General features: G+C 44.3%; 1 protein-coding gene across 1 annotated transcript; it reads right to left on the bottom strand.

Annotated features, from left to right (window-relative positions):
- Positions 1–12,763: 12,763 nt before the first annotated feature.
- Positions 12,764–13,672, bottom strand: LOC133825258 (uncharacterized). Its single transcript, XM_062258223.1, has 2 exons — positions 13,386–13,672; positions 12,764–13,280 (listed from the first exon to the last, which is right to left on the bottom strand). Exons 1-2 carry the CDS (start codon positions 13,670–13,672, stop codon positions 12,764–12,766), a joined length of 804 nt encoding a protein of 267 aa, XP_062114207.1.
- Positions 13,673–16,113: the final 2,441 nt, after the last annotated feature.

Here is a 16,113-nt window from a genome sequence, read left to right as displayed (position 1 = left end):
TTTACCGAGATGTTTTTCCACATCAATAATCCGAATCTAGATTATTTGTATCATTATGATACTCAGTAAATCGTACTTACAACTCCAATTAAAGAATTCCATAACTCTAATTTGTTGTTGTTGACTATTTTTATTCATTCATGTGATCTTAATTCTCTCGTACTAATACAAGATCACATCCTCAATAATGAATATGGAATTTTTCTGATATTTTCAAAATTATTCAAACAATAATTTAACAATCTAAATATAACAATAATAATAAACTATTTTATTTATTTATTCATTAAAAAAACAAATGTCTTTACATGCTTTTAGGACACACTCCTAACAACATCTAAGGTGACAAAGAACTTCTTGGTAGAAGGACAATAGCACTTTACCCCTTTTGATGGGCAGAATAGTCGAGAAAGATGCACCTAATGGCTCTATGATCAAGCTTACTGCAACTGTGTGCGGGAATGTGGATAAAACATGTGCTGCCAAAGATTTTGAGAGGGAGAGAGGTAAAGAGTCGGAGGCTTGGAAAGTAGCTATGAAGGGTGTTATCCAAAAAATTGGCATTGATGACGTGGCAAGTGATCCCTCGACACGTGGCTGGCATCTGGAGGAACTCTGCTAGTGTATCGACCAGAAGGTCCATTATAAGCAGGAGGCGGCCCAGTCTCACCTACGACCAGTCTGGTCGATGGTTCCACATACAACACAATGTTACAATAAAGATCTTTGTAAATCCCGAAATTAACTCACACAATCTCCTGAGTATCCGATTATTCAGGAGAGAATATCTGTAACAATCTTGTGTAATCCCCCTTGAGCCTATAAATAGAGAAAGATAGCTCAAGGAATGGACTTTCGGCTTTTGAATTACTTAAGACTAGTATAATTCTATTTGAAATATTGTATTGTTCTTCAGAGGTTGGTGAAACTCATTGAACCCTTGTTCTTTGATCACTCCTTTGATTCACACATCAATAACAACCTAAGTGGACGTAGGTCATTACCAAATCTTGGGGCTGAACCACTATAAAATATCGTGTTCTTATTATTTTTGTCATTCGACTCTTTTCAACGCATTCATTCACATCAAGCATATTCTGACTCCGTGGCAGTTGACCAAAATCTGGGTCAACATTCTGGTGCTTTCATTGAGAGCTTGATTTATCATTGTTGAGAAAATCGATGGCGAAAACTGCAAGGAAAACTGGACAGGCGGCCGCCGCTGCACTGTCAAACCCGCCATTTCCTCCTCCTCCCGCAAGCGTGGCTGAGGATGAGCCACATTTAGATTTTGAGGAGGAAGAAATGGATGATGCGACGCTGAAAAGTACTCTGGGAGCGCTGCAAGAAGAGCTGGCTAATCTGAGAGCCAGTCAAGAGACAGCTGCCGAGGTTATGGCACGGCAGCAACAGGAGATTGAACGGCAGCGCGCGGAGTTAAGCGAAAGGCAGGCGGAGATGGACCGCCGCCAGAGCGAAGCCATGACAGCCCTCGAGGCAGCCTTGCAACTGGCTAGGAATCAGGCCGCACCTGTTTCACAGCCTGACCAACCTGTCAATGGGCCACCCCAGAGGGGTCCTAATCCTAGCCCACCAATCCAGCCCTCGAGTCCACAAAGGCCCGAGCAGCCTCAGGTGCCCCATGACGATATCCCGATGGACCCTGAGGCACAACCTCCATCCCAGGCTGGTCGCGGCAATGCCCCGCAACAGAGGCAGAATAGGGCCGAGCATTAGCCTCGTAGTCCTAGATGTAGGGGCGATGAGCCAAACCTACCGAACAGAGGTCAGTATCCTCCTGGTAATAGGAGGAACTCAGAGTTAGGCTCTGCGGTCCGGGGTCCCCCACGGCATGATAATGCCCGGGGACATAACGACCAGCACAGGCCACCCTCTAACGCTCGGGATGTTTCAGCCAGGGATGGAAATCGAGGGAACAGTCGGTCCCACAATAGCCAATCGAGGTTCAGAGATGGCCATGGATATAATGAGGCCGACTCAGGCAAGGGAAACGCTGGTTGAAGGAATGAAGAAAGAGGTAGAGGCGGGAGCCAGGTACCTCAAGATGACCAACCCGATAGACGGGATGCTGGGGGGCAGCCCAGGCAAAATAATGTCTTCAATCGGCTCGGAGGTAGCGAGCAGCGGAGAAGAGACGAGGATTTGTGAGACGTACTTAACGATCGCCGCGAGCGGCATGGCGAGAACGTCCCCCCAGCAACAGAGGCTACAGCGATTCCTGCCGCTGTATAGGCCCAGATAGATGCCCTCAACCAGGCAGTGCAACAGCTGGTCGGAGGAAGGACATCTTATATCGACCACGATAGGAGGAAAGGCACTCCTTTTGTACAGAGGATAGCTAATGCAGAAACTCCAAGAAAATTCAAAATTCCTACACTTCCAAACTTTGACGGGTACGGAGACCCCGTGTCTCATGTCAATAAGTTTGAAATACAAATGGACATTCAGAAAGTGTCCGAAGACGCTCGGTGCAGGATCTTCCCTGCAACACTTTCTGAGGCCGCGCAGGAGTGGTTTTTTAAGTTCCCACTTGCAAGCATAGTTTCCTGGGAAATGTTCGTAAGGGAGTTTTACGGACAGTTCTATGCAGGTCGTGTGCATCCGACCGAAGCAAACCAGCTGGTTGAAATTCGCCAGCAGGATGGAGAATCAGTGAAGGACTACATCCAGCGCTTTATGCGAGCAGCAGCTGGAGCAAAAACGGTGGGGGACGAAGGCAAAATGATGGCCATAACCGCAGGGGTTAGGCTTCGCTCCCCCCTCTGGAAAAGCCTTCGAAAGGAAGGAGTGAGAACTACCCAGGAATTTTTGGATCGGGCTGATCGTTACATCAAGCTCGAAGATGACATTGCCGACGATGGAAAGCCTTCCGGCAAAGATAAGAAAGCAGCCGAGCCCGCCAAAGCCGCCAATGGGTCCAAACCTAACGGCAACGACAAAGGCAACGGGAACGGCAATGGCAAGAATGGTGGAAAACGGCCGTATAACGATCCTTCCACTTCCGACAATAAACGAGCGAAGGGTAACCGTTATGAACCTCGGTTCACTAACTACACTGCCCTCGTTGAGTCTCAGGGAGAGGTTTATCAGGCCACAAGTTCCAGTGTGCCTTATAAAAAACCTGGCCCCATTCGAAAGGATATTTCGAAGAGAGACACTACAAAGCTCTGTCGTTATCATAACGACTACGGACATGACACCAACGAATGCAACCAGCTGAAAGACGAAATCGAGTTCCTTATTAGACAAGGACACTTGAGAAGATACGTACGGGCCTCGGGAAATTCCCAACGAGAAGCTCCGGGTAGCAACGAGCAGGCGCCCACACGCCAACGCTCGCCGCCCTTATAGCCTGCCCCCATGACTGGCACATTATTGACCATTTATGGAGGCCCGCACCTCGCGGGAAATAGCGGAAAGGCTAGGGAACGATATGCTCGGACCCTGCGCCACGACCAGGACATAGAGATGATGACTGTTGAGGACCGTGCACCAAAAAAGGCTCGGTCAGACGAAGGCAAAATATCCTTCTCTGATGACGATGCCCAACACGTCTGGTTCCCACATTCTAATCCGCTGGTCGTGGATATCCAAATGGCCAACATGATGGTAAAGAGAGTGCTAGTCGATACGGGAAGTTAGGTGAATATCCTGTATAAGTCTTCGCTGGAACGTATGAAGTTGTCCGTTAAGGACCTGGAGCCTTGCAACCAAATGATATACGGCTTCTCTGGAGAAGGACTCGCCCCCACCGGGTTGATCAAATTACCAGTGACGACAGGTACAGCGCCTGCTACAAGAACATTACTCGCCACTTTTGTAGTGGTCGATTGTCCTTCGGCGTACAATGCCGTCATTGGAAGGCCTATACTAGTTGATCTACGGGCCGTCATCTCTATGTGGCACTTAGCCATGAAGTTCCCAACGGACGCAGGAGTAGGACGCGTGTTGGGAAACCAGAGGGAAGCCAGGGAGTGCTATAACGCCTCAGTAACGAAGGCGAAAAAAGGAACATCAAAGAGCACTACCTCAGATAAGTTGCAGATGGCGGTTGATACACAAACCCAATCCGGTGATGAAGTCACCAAATAGGGTGTTGCCCAAAGTGAGGATAGAGACTTAGATCCTCGCTTTGGGGATTTTGAAGAAAACGTTGGACCTGTCGAGGACCTGGAAGAGGTCCAACTCGACGAAAAAGACTCGACCAGAGTTGTAAAGGTCGGGAAAAACCTAGAGCCCACCACGAAGCACGCACTGGTGGAATTTTTATAGAAGAACCAGGAGGTTTTTTCCTGGTCACACAAAGACATGGCTGGGATAGACCCTGCAGTTATCAGCCATGTCCTAAATATAGACAAGACTTTTCCACCCATGCAACAAAAGAGAAGGCTGCTCGATAAGGATAGATCGAGAGCCTTAAAGGAAGAAGTTGAAAGATTAAAGGAGAATGGGTTCATCAGGGTGGCATTTTATCCATCGTGGGTCTCCAATCCAGTGCTGGTTCCCAAGCCTAACGGAAAATGGTGAACCTACGTGGATTTTACAGATCTCAATAAAGTCTGCCCAAAAGACTGCTTCCCACTCCCAAGAATCGACCAGCTGGTCGATGCTACTGCAGGACATGAGATCCTCTCATTCATGGATGCATATTTGGGCTACAATCAGATTAGTATGCATCCCCCCGACGAGGATCACACCAGCTTTCGGACCGATATGGGCTTATACTGTTATAAAGTAATGCCCTTCGGACTGAAAAACGCAGGTGCGACTTACCAACGGCTAGTCAACCACATGTTTAAAGAGCTGATCGGAGTAAACATGGAGGTATACGTGGACGACATGCTGGTAAAGTCTAAAAAGGCAGAAGGACATGTAAAGGATTTACAAGAGTGCTTCAATGTATTGAACAAATACTAGATGAAGTTAAATCCCCTCAAGTGTTCCTTCGGAGTTGGATCAGGGAAGTTTTTGGGGTTCATTGTAAATTCAAGGGGAATCGAGGCCAACCCCGACAAGATAAAAGCCCTGATCGACATGAAGTCGCCAGAAAGGATCAAGGATGTACAAAGTTTAACCGGGAGAATCGCAGCCCTAAGTAGATTTATTTCGAAATCAACAGACAAGTGCGTCCCTTTTTTCAATCTACTTAGGGGAAATAAGAAGTTTGAATGGACAGGAGACTGCGAGCAAGCATTCCAGGCCTTGAAAGCTCATATGGCACAGCCTCCCATCTTATCAAAGCCAATAGAAGGAGAAACTTTGTTTATTTACCTGGCGATTATAGAAGTTGCTGCGAGCGCGGTGCTAGTACGAGAAGAGGAAGGCGTACAAAAAGCGGTCTACTATGTAAGCAAAAGGCTGATCGGAGCAGAACTGAGATATCCACCAATCGAGAGGTTAGCATATTGCTTAATCCTGGCCTCTAGGAAGCTGCGCCCTTACTTCTAAGCCCATCCTATCACGGTTTTAACTGACCAGCCCCTGCGGCAAGTCCTCCAAAAACCAGAGGCGGCTGGGCGATTATTAAAATGGGCAGTCGAACTAGGGCAGTTCGATATAACTTATTCACCGCGAGCGGCAATAAAGGGAGAAGTATTGGCTGATCTTATTGCAGAGTTCACAGAACTTCCAGACAGCGAGCAATGCGAATCACCTAGTGCGCCTGAGCCTCAAGAGAAAGCTCCTTCGTGGAAGTTATTCACGGATGGGTCATCCAAAGAATCCCACGCAGGAGCGAGAGTGATATTGATAACGCCTGAAGGGCATCGATTTCACTGCGCCATTAGGTCCGACTTCACCGCGTCAAATAATGAAGCCGAATACAAAGCGCTCCTCGCTGGATTGAGAATGGCGAAAGATATGAGCATAAAAGCGCTTGATATTTACAGTGACTCACAGCTGGTCGTGAACCAGGTTCTAGGAGAATATCAAGCGCGAGGCTTAAAAATGGTGGCCTACTTGAATAAAAAAAAGGACCTGCTAGCCCAGTTCACAGAGTACACCCTCCAGCAAATACTGCGGGATCAGAATTCAAACGCAGACGCCTTAGCCAAACTTGCGAGCGCAAAAGATGCTGACACTTTGAACATTGTGCCAGTGGAAAGACTGAGTAAGCCAAGCATACAAGCGGTTGAGACCAATATGGAGATTCGAATGGAGGATACATGGATGGCACCTTACTTGGAGTATCTGACAAACGGTGCGCTACCAACAGATAGGAACAAAGCCAGAACTCTACAAAGGCGAGCCGCAAGGTACATACTGGTCGATGGTGTTATGTACCAAAGAGGATATTCAATGTCACCACTCAGATGCGTTACACCAGAAAAAGCTAAGGAACTCATGAAAGAGGTGCATGAAGGCTTCTGCGGGGATCACACTGGGGGGCAGAGTTTGGCAAAGAAGATTCTAAGGCAAGGCTACTTCTGGCCAACTATGAACGAGGATTCGATAGAGTTTGTACGAAGATGCGATAAATGTCAAAGGTTCTCCAAAATTCCACGAGCAGCTCCAAACGAGTTAAAACAAATGCAGAGTCCGTGGCCTTTTGCAGTATGGGGGATAGATTTGATTGGATCCCTACCTACGGGGAAGGGCGGAGTAAAGTACACAGTCGTAGCAGTCGATTACTTCACCAAATGGGCCGAAGCTGAACCGCTCGCTACCATCACGACCAAGAAAGTTCTTGACTTTGTTATCAAGAACATTGTCTGTCGATATGGTTTGCCTAGAAAGATAGTTTCAGACAACGGAATCCAATTTGACAGCGACTTATTCACTGATTTCTGCAAAAGACATGGAGTTATCAAAAGCTTTTCTTCAGTTGCACACCCCCAAGCGAATGGGCAGGTCGAAGCCGTGAATAAAACTCTTAAAGATACCCTGAAGAAGAGACTTGAAGAAGCTAAGGGAGCGTGGCCAGAGCAGCTGTCTGAAGTCCTCTGGTAGTATAGAACGTCTCATCGAACAGCGACAGGACATACCCCATTTTCCTTAGCCTACGGATATGAGGCGATGTTGCCTGTCGAATTAGATCCCCCCTCACATCGACGATTAACATACGACCAAGACCAGAACAGCCAACTGATGATGGAATCCCTAGACTCGATTAACGAGATACGGGAGAAAGCCCAACTCCGAGTCGCTGCGTACCAGCAAAAAGTCGCCCAGTACTTTAACTCCAAAGTTAAAGAAAGGAAATTCAACGTCGATGACTTGGTGCTACGACGAGTTTTCTTAAATACCCGTGACCCCACTGCTGGAGTACTCGGACCTAATTGGGAAGGACCTTACCAGATTGAAGAAGTCCTTCATCTGGGCACCTATAAACTTGCACGCCTGAACGGAGATCTCGTTCCATGATATTGGAATGGGGAACACCTGCGCAAGTATTATCAGTGAACAGTCCTTCTTAAAGGACTGGCTTGTATTAAATTTTACTTTGTACAAGTTTTGCAAAGAGAATTAGCCACGATTGTATGGCTAATCGCTTGTATATGTAAGATTCTATTTTAGAATCACTCGTAAGGACATGTTTAGTCCATTTTTAATATGAGATTATAAGGGACTGTGCGCAGCCAGTCATTCTTGCCAACCTTTGTGAATTTATATTTACAAGTATTTGTTCATTACGTGTGTTGTTTTGCTGTATTACAAGTATTACTTTTTCACCCGAGCAGAAATGTTCGAACAGGTCATGGTCAAGGCAAGTGACCAAGGACCTAAAGCTCCTCTATCACTTGGGGGGCATATAAGGCACATCGATAGCAAAGCGTACCATGAGGTATGTAAACACATGAACAAAATGAGTGAAAGCATGCTAAGGTACTTAGAGTATTTTTCAAAATTTATATTTTGTTAAATCAAGCCAAAGTACTATGCTAAGTTCGGTCATACGGACAAATGTTATAATAAGTGAAAATGTTATAGCATCATGATGCAATCTTTTACACTGCAAGCATCACTGCTTGGATGTAACTGTTCAAATAAAAGGAAAAGTTTGCTGCCCATGCAGCAAATTCAAAAAAGGTATTGTTTTTACATCACGACCCGTGGGTCATGTAATCAAAAGAAAGAAAAAATAATAATAAAAGCTCAAGAGGCATTAGGAGCAGGAGGGTCTTTATCAGCGTTCTGGTTGGTAGCATCCTCAACAACTCCTTCTTCCTCTGCACCAACAATGCTTGGAGAAGCAGGGATCCTTGCTCTTGCCTCCTCTTCAGCCAGTTGAGCAGTGCAGCGAGCTAGCTCAGCAGTCCTAACATCTTCTGAAAGATAGCCGAAGTTGGGGCCCTGATTGTTTTTCCAGAAGTTGTAAAAACACTGGAGCGTCGCGTTCTTATACCTTTCTAGATTCTTGGAGTTGTCAAGCTTCAGCTGCTCCACTTGGCTCTCAAGGGTGGCGATGGCCTCATTCTTGGACTTGAGCTCCTCACCCAGTCTCTTGCATTCTCGAAATTGGACTCGGCTGGACTCCTGATACTCCTCCCTTTGCTTCCTTATAGCTGCCTTCGAAGCTTCAGCCTCTGATAGCTTCGTCACCGCGGCATCCCTCTACTAAATGATCACCTCCAACTCCTTTGCATGCCTGGCCTCTACAGCCGAAAGTTCCTCTCGATAGCCTTTGCTCGAGCCTGTTCGATGGTGGCTTGGGTGCGGGTACGAGCAGGAGTTGCAGACAGCAAAGCCTGAGGACAGAAGATAAAATTAGAACCTGTTGCAAAGAATAAAAGACTAAGGCCAAAGAGATAAAAAACACTTACGCTGGATATTTCGTTCAAGGTCCTGTTCAGAATTTGGTCGACCCCCATACTCTCTGCCTCAACCATTGCATCCTTGACGTTGTCGTTCTTCACGATGTGCGCAAGGCAGTCTTTGGCTTCTCGTAAGGCGCGGCTCGAGAGTTTGGCCCCAAGAGTTTCTTCTCGCTTGTTTTGTTCCCTGCTGGGCGCAGCCGGAGGGTTCATCGGAGCAGGAGGAGTCTCTTTCTCAGCAGGGGTTGGAGGATGAACAGAAGTTTGCCCAGTTGGCACGTCCTTGGAAGGATCTTCTATTCGACTCTTTTTGGCAGGTCCCTGGCTTGTTTCTCCGTTGTGTCTCCTTGACGACTTTCGCTGGAGCTGAGGAACTTCCTCTTCCTCCTCAGCCTGGTATAGGTCGAAGACGTTGGGAGTGGCCATATCTGCATACAAGTCAACACATGCACAGGGTAAGATAAAGGCAGATGAAAACTCCTTATCAAACGGAAAAAGGTCACAAAGTTAATACCCGAGCTACAACTACTGGTCGCTACACTATTGACTCTATTAGTCATACACTCATTATCTGGCATGAAGAAGTCTGGCCCTAGATTTGGAGTATATGTAAAGTTGCCCTCCCCGTCAAACAGGTGACAGGGAATTGGCAAGCTATTTAAAAGCAAATTTACTGTACCATTTTCATCGGAGGATTCCCCCAAGTCCACAATCGACTCTTTGGCCTTTTGTTTCCCCTTGCCTTGGGGAGCAGAAGGCCTTTCTGCGGAAGGATTGCCCGTGGGCTCCCTGATCGTAACCCCCGTCGGCCTCCTTCGTGGAGGAGACGCAGGAGGTTGCTGCTCGGGAACCCCCTAGGCAGTGGCATCGGCTACCACGGGTCCTCTTGTTTCATGGCGAGGAGCCAGGAGGCCAGCTAGCCTCAGATTATCATCAGTGACCAGGGACTTAACGCTTTTTTCTGCGTCCGTCATCCTGGCCAGTGCATTGGACTTCAACACCATGTCTGGTGTTGGGGTCGGACGTAACCATGGGCCTGAAAGACAAAACGCACTTTAAGAAAAATGAAGGGAAATTCGCTGATAAAAAATACCGACCAGTAAAAGTAGCACTTACCTCCTTGAGCGAAGGCCAAGTTGTTGCTGGTTATGTCCGGAGTAAGGAAGTACTCCTTGCTGTATTGCCCCATGTTGGATATGTGCGTGGTGGCACCAGGAACGTCCGGTTTGTCTCCTGGTGACAAAGATGGAAGAAGCCCATCCCATACTGTTGAGGGTTGGACTTGAGATCAAAAAGATAATTGATCTCATGGGGGGTAGGTTCTGGCCATTTTTTTAAGTTTGTACAGGATATAGAGTGCGGCCAGCATTCTATATCCATTTGGAGTAATCTGGAAGGGGGAAACATCAAAATAATTAGCCACCCCCTGATAAAAAGGATGTAGCGGGAGCACAGCCCCCGCCTCTATGTGGTACCGAGACCAAGCACTGTATACACCCCCGGGGAGGTTAGCCCTTTGGTTTGCGGCAGGAATTTTGAGAGTGACCCCTGTGAGAGGATACTTCCTAAGGTAGTTGGCAAGCATCTTGGGAGTTACAAGGCTGGTCGGGGAGAAATACCACTCGACATCAGGCAGATTCTGATGACGAGGGCGGGCTCTAGTTTGGATGTTAGGGTCAGGAGCAGGATTGTTTCGGCCACTGGTCGAAGGAACCCCAGCCTGTGAATCAGGCTGGGCAGAAGGGTTTGGATTATCGTCGGATTCAGGTCTTTTCTTGCCTAAAGATTTGGAACGAGCCATTTGAGGAGAAGAAGGACGAGGTCTGGAGGAAGATCGTGAAAAGGGAATCTCGTGAATTCGGTCGGCCGGTTGTTCTTCGCCTTCGAGCAGCTGGGCGAGAAGATCGTCGTCGATGGGCCGTTCACCTCCCAACAAATCTGGCATCAAAGTCTGCAAACAGAAGAATGGGGAGGTGAGGATAGAGAATTCTTAAAGGCTTTTTAGAATAGTGCTGGTCGAGTATAAAAGTCAAGCTTTTATACAACAACATTCTAACAAAAAGCTAAATCTATCTACACGAACAGTTTGAGAAACGGATCAAAGGGTGAAAGTAAAAAGTTTTTCAAAAAAGCCTTTTCAACTCCCCTTAGGGCGGGAAAAACCTATTTTCCAACTAGCCTAAAGATCGAATTTTTACTTCGGTCTTACGTCCTAAAAGTATGATCCCAACTATTAAACTAACTCGTAACTCTTTTTCTCCTACAAGACATTCTACTCACAAGCATCTCAAACCAGAAGTAGATGAACTCAAACAGTCAACATACAGAAGCATTCATTATGAAAATTTGAAGCATAAGGATTAAAAAACTTACCAAAAAGATGGTCGTGGAGATTGGTAAAGAGTCTTAGGAAATCAAGGAACTCTCGGGTTGAGTCTGAAAAATGCAGAAGAACGGTCTCCGGGAGAAGAGTGAAGCTCTGGTTTTTGGGGTTTCTTGAGAAGGCAATGGCGTGCGTAAAAAGAAAAAGGGAAGTTTGGAGATGTTATATAAGTTTGTCTGTGGCATAAAAAAGGTGTAATCATCAGTTTCCCTTTTTCAAAGTATGGGGAAGCGGAATAGCTGTCGAATTATTACTGGGGAACCGAAAAGTCATGATTAGACAGGAGTAGGTTGCTTTTTCCAAGAACACACGAAGGGTTCTGACACGTATGGTGGGGTTACCGAAGAGTCGTTCGCTCAAAAGTTTATTTATTGCTCGTAATAAATAAACTTGGGGGGCAAATGTTATCCAAAAAATTGGCATTGATGACGTGGCAAGTGATCCCTAGACACGTGGCTGACATCTGGAGGAACTCTGCTAGTGTATCGACCAGAAGGTACATTATAAGTAGGAGGCGGCCCAGTCTCACCGCATTCATTAACATCAAGCATATTCTGACTCCGTGTCAGTTGACCAAAATCTGGGTCAACAAAGGGCATCAAGAAGAGTGAGGTAGTTTAGAACTTTGGTAGGAAGTCGATTAATGAGATAGGAGGCTGTGAGAATAGCATCCCCCCAATATTATTTGGGAACAGAACTATTGAACATGAGGGCGTGAGCAACTTCAAGAAGGTCTCTATTTTTGCGCTCGGCGATGCCATTTTGTGGGGGGTGGTGCCAAGACAAGAACTTTGGTGAAAAATTCCATTTGTGCATAAGTATTCTCCGAAAATTGAATTATAGTATTCCCGATCATTATCAGTGCAAAGAACTTGAATTGGTGTTTGAAATTGAGTTTGGACAAAGGAATGAAATTGTTTAAAAATACTCGCAACTTTTGATTTTTCTTTTAGGAGTTAAATGCAACAAGCACACGTATGATCATCGATGAATGTGACAAACCATTTGCAACTCGTGAGAGAGGTAACCCTAGAGGGACCCCACACATCACTATGAATGAGAGAGAATGAAGAAGGTGGTTTATAGGGTTGTAAAGGATAAGATACATGTGTATGTTTGGCTAATTGACATACTTCACAGTGACATAAACTTAAACTTTTATTGCGAAACAAAGAAGGAAACTGTTTTTGAAGATATGGAAAACTTGGGTGGCCTAGTCTTTTATGCCACAACATTATTTCTTGAAAACTAGAAGAATTATCATAAACTAAACCAGATTTTTGAGCTTGTCCATACAAGAGATGTTCAACATCAAAGTAGCACAGCCCATCACACGCCCTAGCATTGCCAATCGTCCTCCCGGAAGGTATTTCCTGAAACTCACAGCGAGAAGGGAATAACTTAGCCACACATTTAAGATCATGAGTTAGCTTAGAAATAGATACTAAATTACAAGACAATTTTGGCACATGTAAGACTGAAGTTAAAATAATATCGTCTGAGATTTTTACTGTCCCACTGCCAGCCACCGGTGTCAAAGTACCATAAGCAATTTTAATATTTGTTTGACCCGAAAAAGGAGTATAAGTCAAAAAATAATTGTAAATTATGTCATGTGATCCGAGGCACCGAAATCGATGATCCAGGAGCATGGAATGGTACTGCCAGAAGTAAGAGTTTGAACAATACCTTTCATTGCAATGGCAGAATGAAGGGCAGCATTGGAGGAGGAAGCATGGGAAATATTGGCAGAAGTATTTCGTTGGAATTGAGAGAAGAGGTGTTGAAGTTGATCTAGCTGCTCCTTATTAAAACTCTTAGCAGAAAGAGTTTGTTCTACTGTATTAGCAGCCTTTTGAGGGGGTTTCCAGTTGGTAGGCTTGCCATGTATTTCCCAACATGTATCTTTTGTGTGTTCAATCTTATTGCAATGATCACACCAAGGCTGTTTTCCACGTCCACGTCCATTGCCTCGAGGATAGCTCGATTGATGCATCATAAGGGCTGAACCATCGGGCACCTGGTTATAGTCATCCTTACACATGACTTTTAGACGACTTTCCTCCCTGCGAACCTCAGAAAACACTTCAGTAATAGGAGGTAGAGGTTTTGTAGAGATTAACCTTCCATGAACAGAATCAAGATGTTTGTTAAGACCATTAAGGAAGGCAAAAAATCTATTTTTTCTACAATACTCTTATATTTTTTTCCTTCCATTCGAACAACACCAATCGAGATCGTCAAAAGCATCAAGTTGCTGCCAAAACCATGATAATCTATTATAGTATTCAGTGACATCAAGGTTACCTTGTTTAAGATCGATAAGGGCACCTTCTAAGGAGAATTGCTTAGTAGTGTTTTCAATATCATAATAAGTGGTTTTGACAACATTCCAAAGGTCCTGGGCTGTGTTGTAGAATAAGAAATTTTGATTGATGTTTTGCTCCATAGATCCAAGAAGCCAAGTCATAACTGTGTGATTTTCTGCTCTGCAAGTTTTGAAGGATGAGTCCATGGTTGACGGTTGCTGAACTTTGCTGGTGAGATATTCTTCTTTTCCACAACCTCCGATGAAAATTGCCTTTGTCTGAGCCCACTATACATAGTTTTTCCCTGACAGTTTGTGCCCTGTTAACGAGAAGGCAGAGGTGGAATCAAGGGGTGGGATTGGTGTGGCCATCCGAGAACCACTTGTTGGAGCGGAAGTGACAGTTTAGAAGGTGGCAATAGTTTCAATGGGGTTCTCAGAGGAGGGATCAGTCTATTCCGTAAGGGCAGACTTCATAAAAGCTGCCTTGTATCTCATGGTGGCCTAGTTTGAGCATCTCCAACCCATAACCCCCTTATATGGTGTTGCACCACCACCAAAACTAAATAATTTTAGCATCATATTTTATTTCATTCCAACCACAACACCAAAAATTATACCAAAAAACATATTCTTTATTATTATATTATTTTTTAATAAAATAGAATATTCTTTTTATTTTTATATTATTTTATCATTTATATATTTTCTTATAGTGTAGAGTAAGAATTTTCACACAAATTAAAATAAATTATATAAAAAATTAATTATGAAATATTTGAAATTTTATTTATAAAATAAAATTACATGTATATTTATAATTTTTAAAAATCAATATAAAATATAGACCCAAATAATACTCATATGTTTATATATATATATATATATAAGATATAAATATATTTATCTTTTTAAAAAAAATATAAAATATATATATTAAAAAAAAATGTTTTGCCGTGTGAACAGTGCACGACCTGTTGACACACGGCTAAATGTAGTAAACTATTCTGTTTGGTCGGAGGAATTTATGCACACCAACCTCATATATATGAGGTAATAGTATTCGGTTTGGTGATGATCTTACAATCTCTGATACCATATAAGAAGATACGGAGAAAAAAAAATTTGTTTTATTTTTTATTGATCAAATACCATAGGTATTTATAACACTACGCACTAAACTAGAGAAGAGAAAAAAAAAAAGGGGAAACCAAATCTCCCAAATCAGAAACCAAATAAAAGAAAATAAATGCAAAACAATTAATCCCTATTTTTAAGATATTACAAAATAAAAGATAATCAACCTAATAAATATCAAATATTCTAACACTTTTTAAAGGAAATTTGAGAATATTTACTTATCGTTAACAAAACATGTCTTGAAAGGGGCAGTTGATTCATGGTTTATGTCTCTTTTAAGAAGTAAATGTAGCTCATTGAGATGTGGATTACATGTGTTTACAATGTCTTGTTTTTTCCTTTAAAAAAAATCTCAAAAAATCACAGGGCACGCGTGATATATTTATTTGAAAAATATAGTAATAAAAAAATATTTCACGAGAATATGAATGAAGACAAGATGTTGCTTGTTGACGTTGCAAACACCAGGGAAAAGAAAATCAACAAAGATTGAAAACAAAATCAAAATAAAACGTGAGGAATAAACAAGGCACATGAAATATAGTTGGATTCTCCAATAAAGATCAACTTTGCATCAAATGTTTTTATTTTATATATGGGCCAGATTTTACAGATGCAAGCAACAGTTAAATTCTTTATAATTAAACCTTTTTATTTTTAGCCTTTGAAATTGTAAGTGTAAATTTTTATCATGCTTTGAACTTCATGTTTAAACATTGTTTTCATGTTATAACACTGAAAGTCCAGTAACACATGATTTCTAATTTAGCACATGTTTTGTTGAGTTGGTTTTCCACTTTTGTGCCCTAGTATATATTTTCATTTTGTGCATGTTAACCTTACCTTTTTAGTAGCTGTAAATGTGGAAATTTTTCCTTGTGAATTCTATTCACGAGTGAAGCTCTATACTACGAGACATCCTAAAAGGGCGTCACATGATGGTGAGGGAGTTGGGATAAGAGAGTCACCCTCACTAGGCGAGGGCCTTCGGCCACTTGCCAATCCAAACTTCACCCTCGCTATGCGAGGGTCCCCAGCTGGTCGTCCGCGTGCGCCCCGTTCCATCAGGCATCAAGCCTCGTCTACACTCGGGAGAAGAAGGTCAGCCTCGCTACGCGAGGCACCCTCGCTACGCGAGGCACCCTCGCTACGCGAGGCACCCTCGCTACGCGAGGGTGAGGCTTTGTTGTGGCATCCGTGCCCCTAGCCTCGCGACGCCTACACCCGGGGGAAGGAGAGGCAGCCTCGCTATGCGAAGGTGCTGCCTTGTTACGACGCCCGTGTCCCGAGCCATGCCTACGCCTGAGGGAAAAGGGCCAGCCTCGCTACGCGAGGTACCCTCGCTATGCGAGGGTGTGGCCTTGCCACGACGTCCATGCTGCGAGCCTCGTGTCCATGTGACCCGCATAAGCCGGCCTTGACCCCGGGCGCCTTGACTTCTCAGGACACGCATAGGTTGAAGCCTCCTTGACATAGGCACGGGAGCACTTGAAGGAACCTTGTTGATA

The sequence above is a fragment of the Humulus lupulus genome, chromosome 3 (genome assembly GCF_963169125.1).
Source record: "Humulus lupulus chromosome 3, drHumLupu1.1, whole genome shotgun sequence".
Lineage (NCBI taxonomy): Eukaryota > Viridiplantae > Streptophyta > Magnoliopsida > Rosales > Cannabaceae > Humulus > Humulus lupulus.
This window is presented reverse-complemented; position numbering and strand designations above follow the sequence as displayed.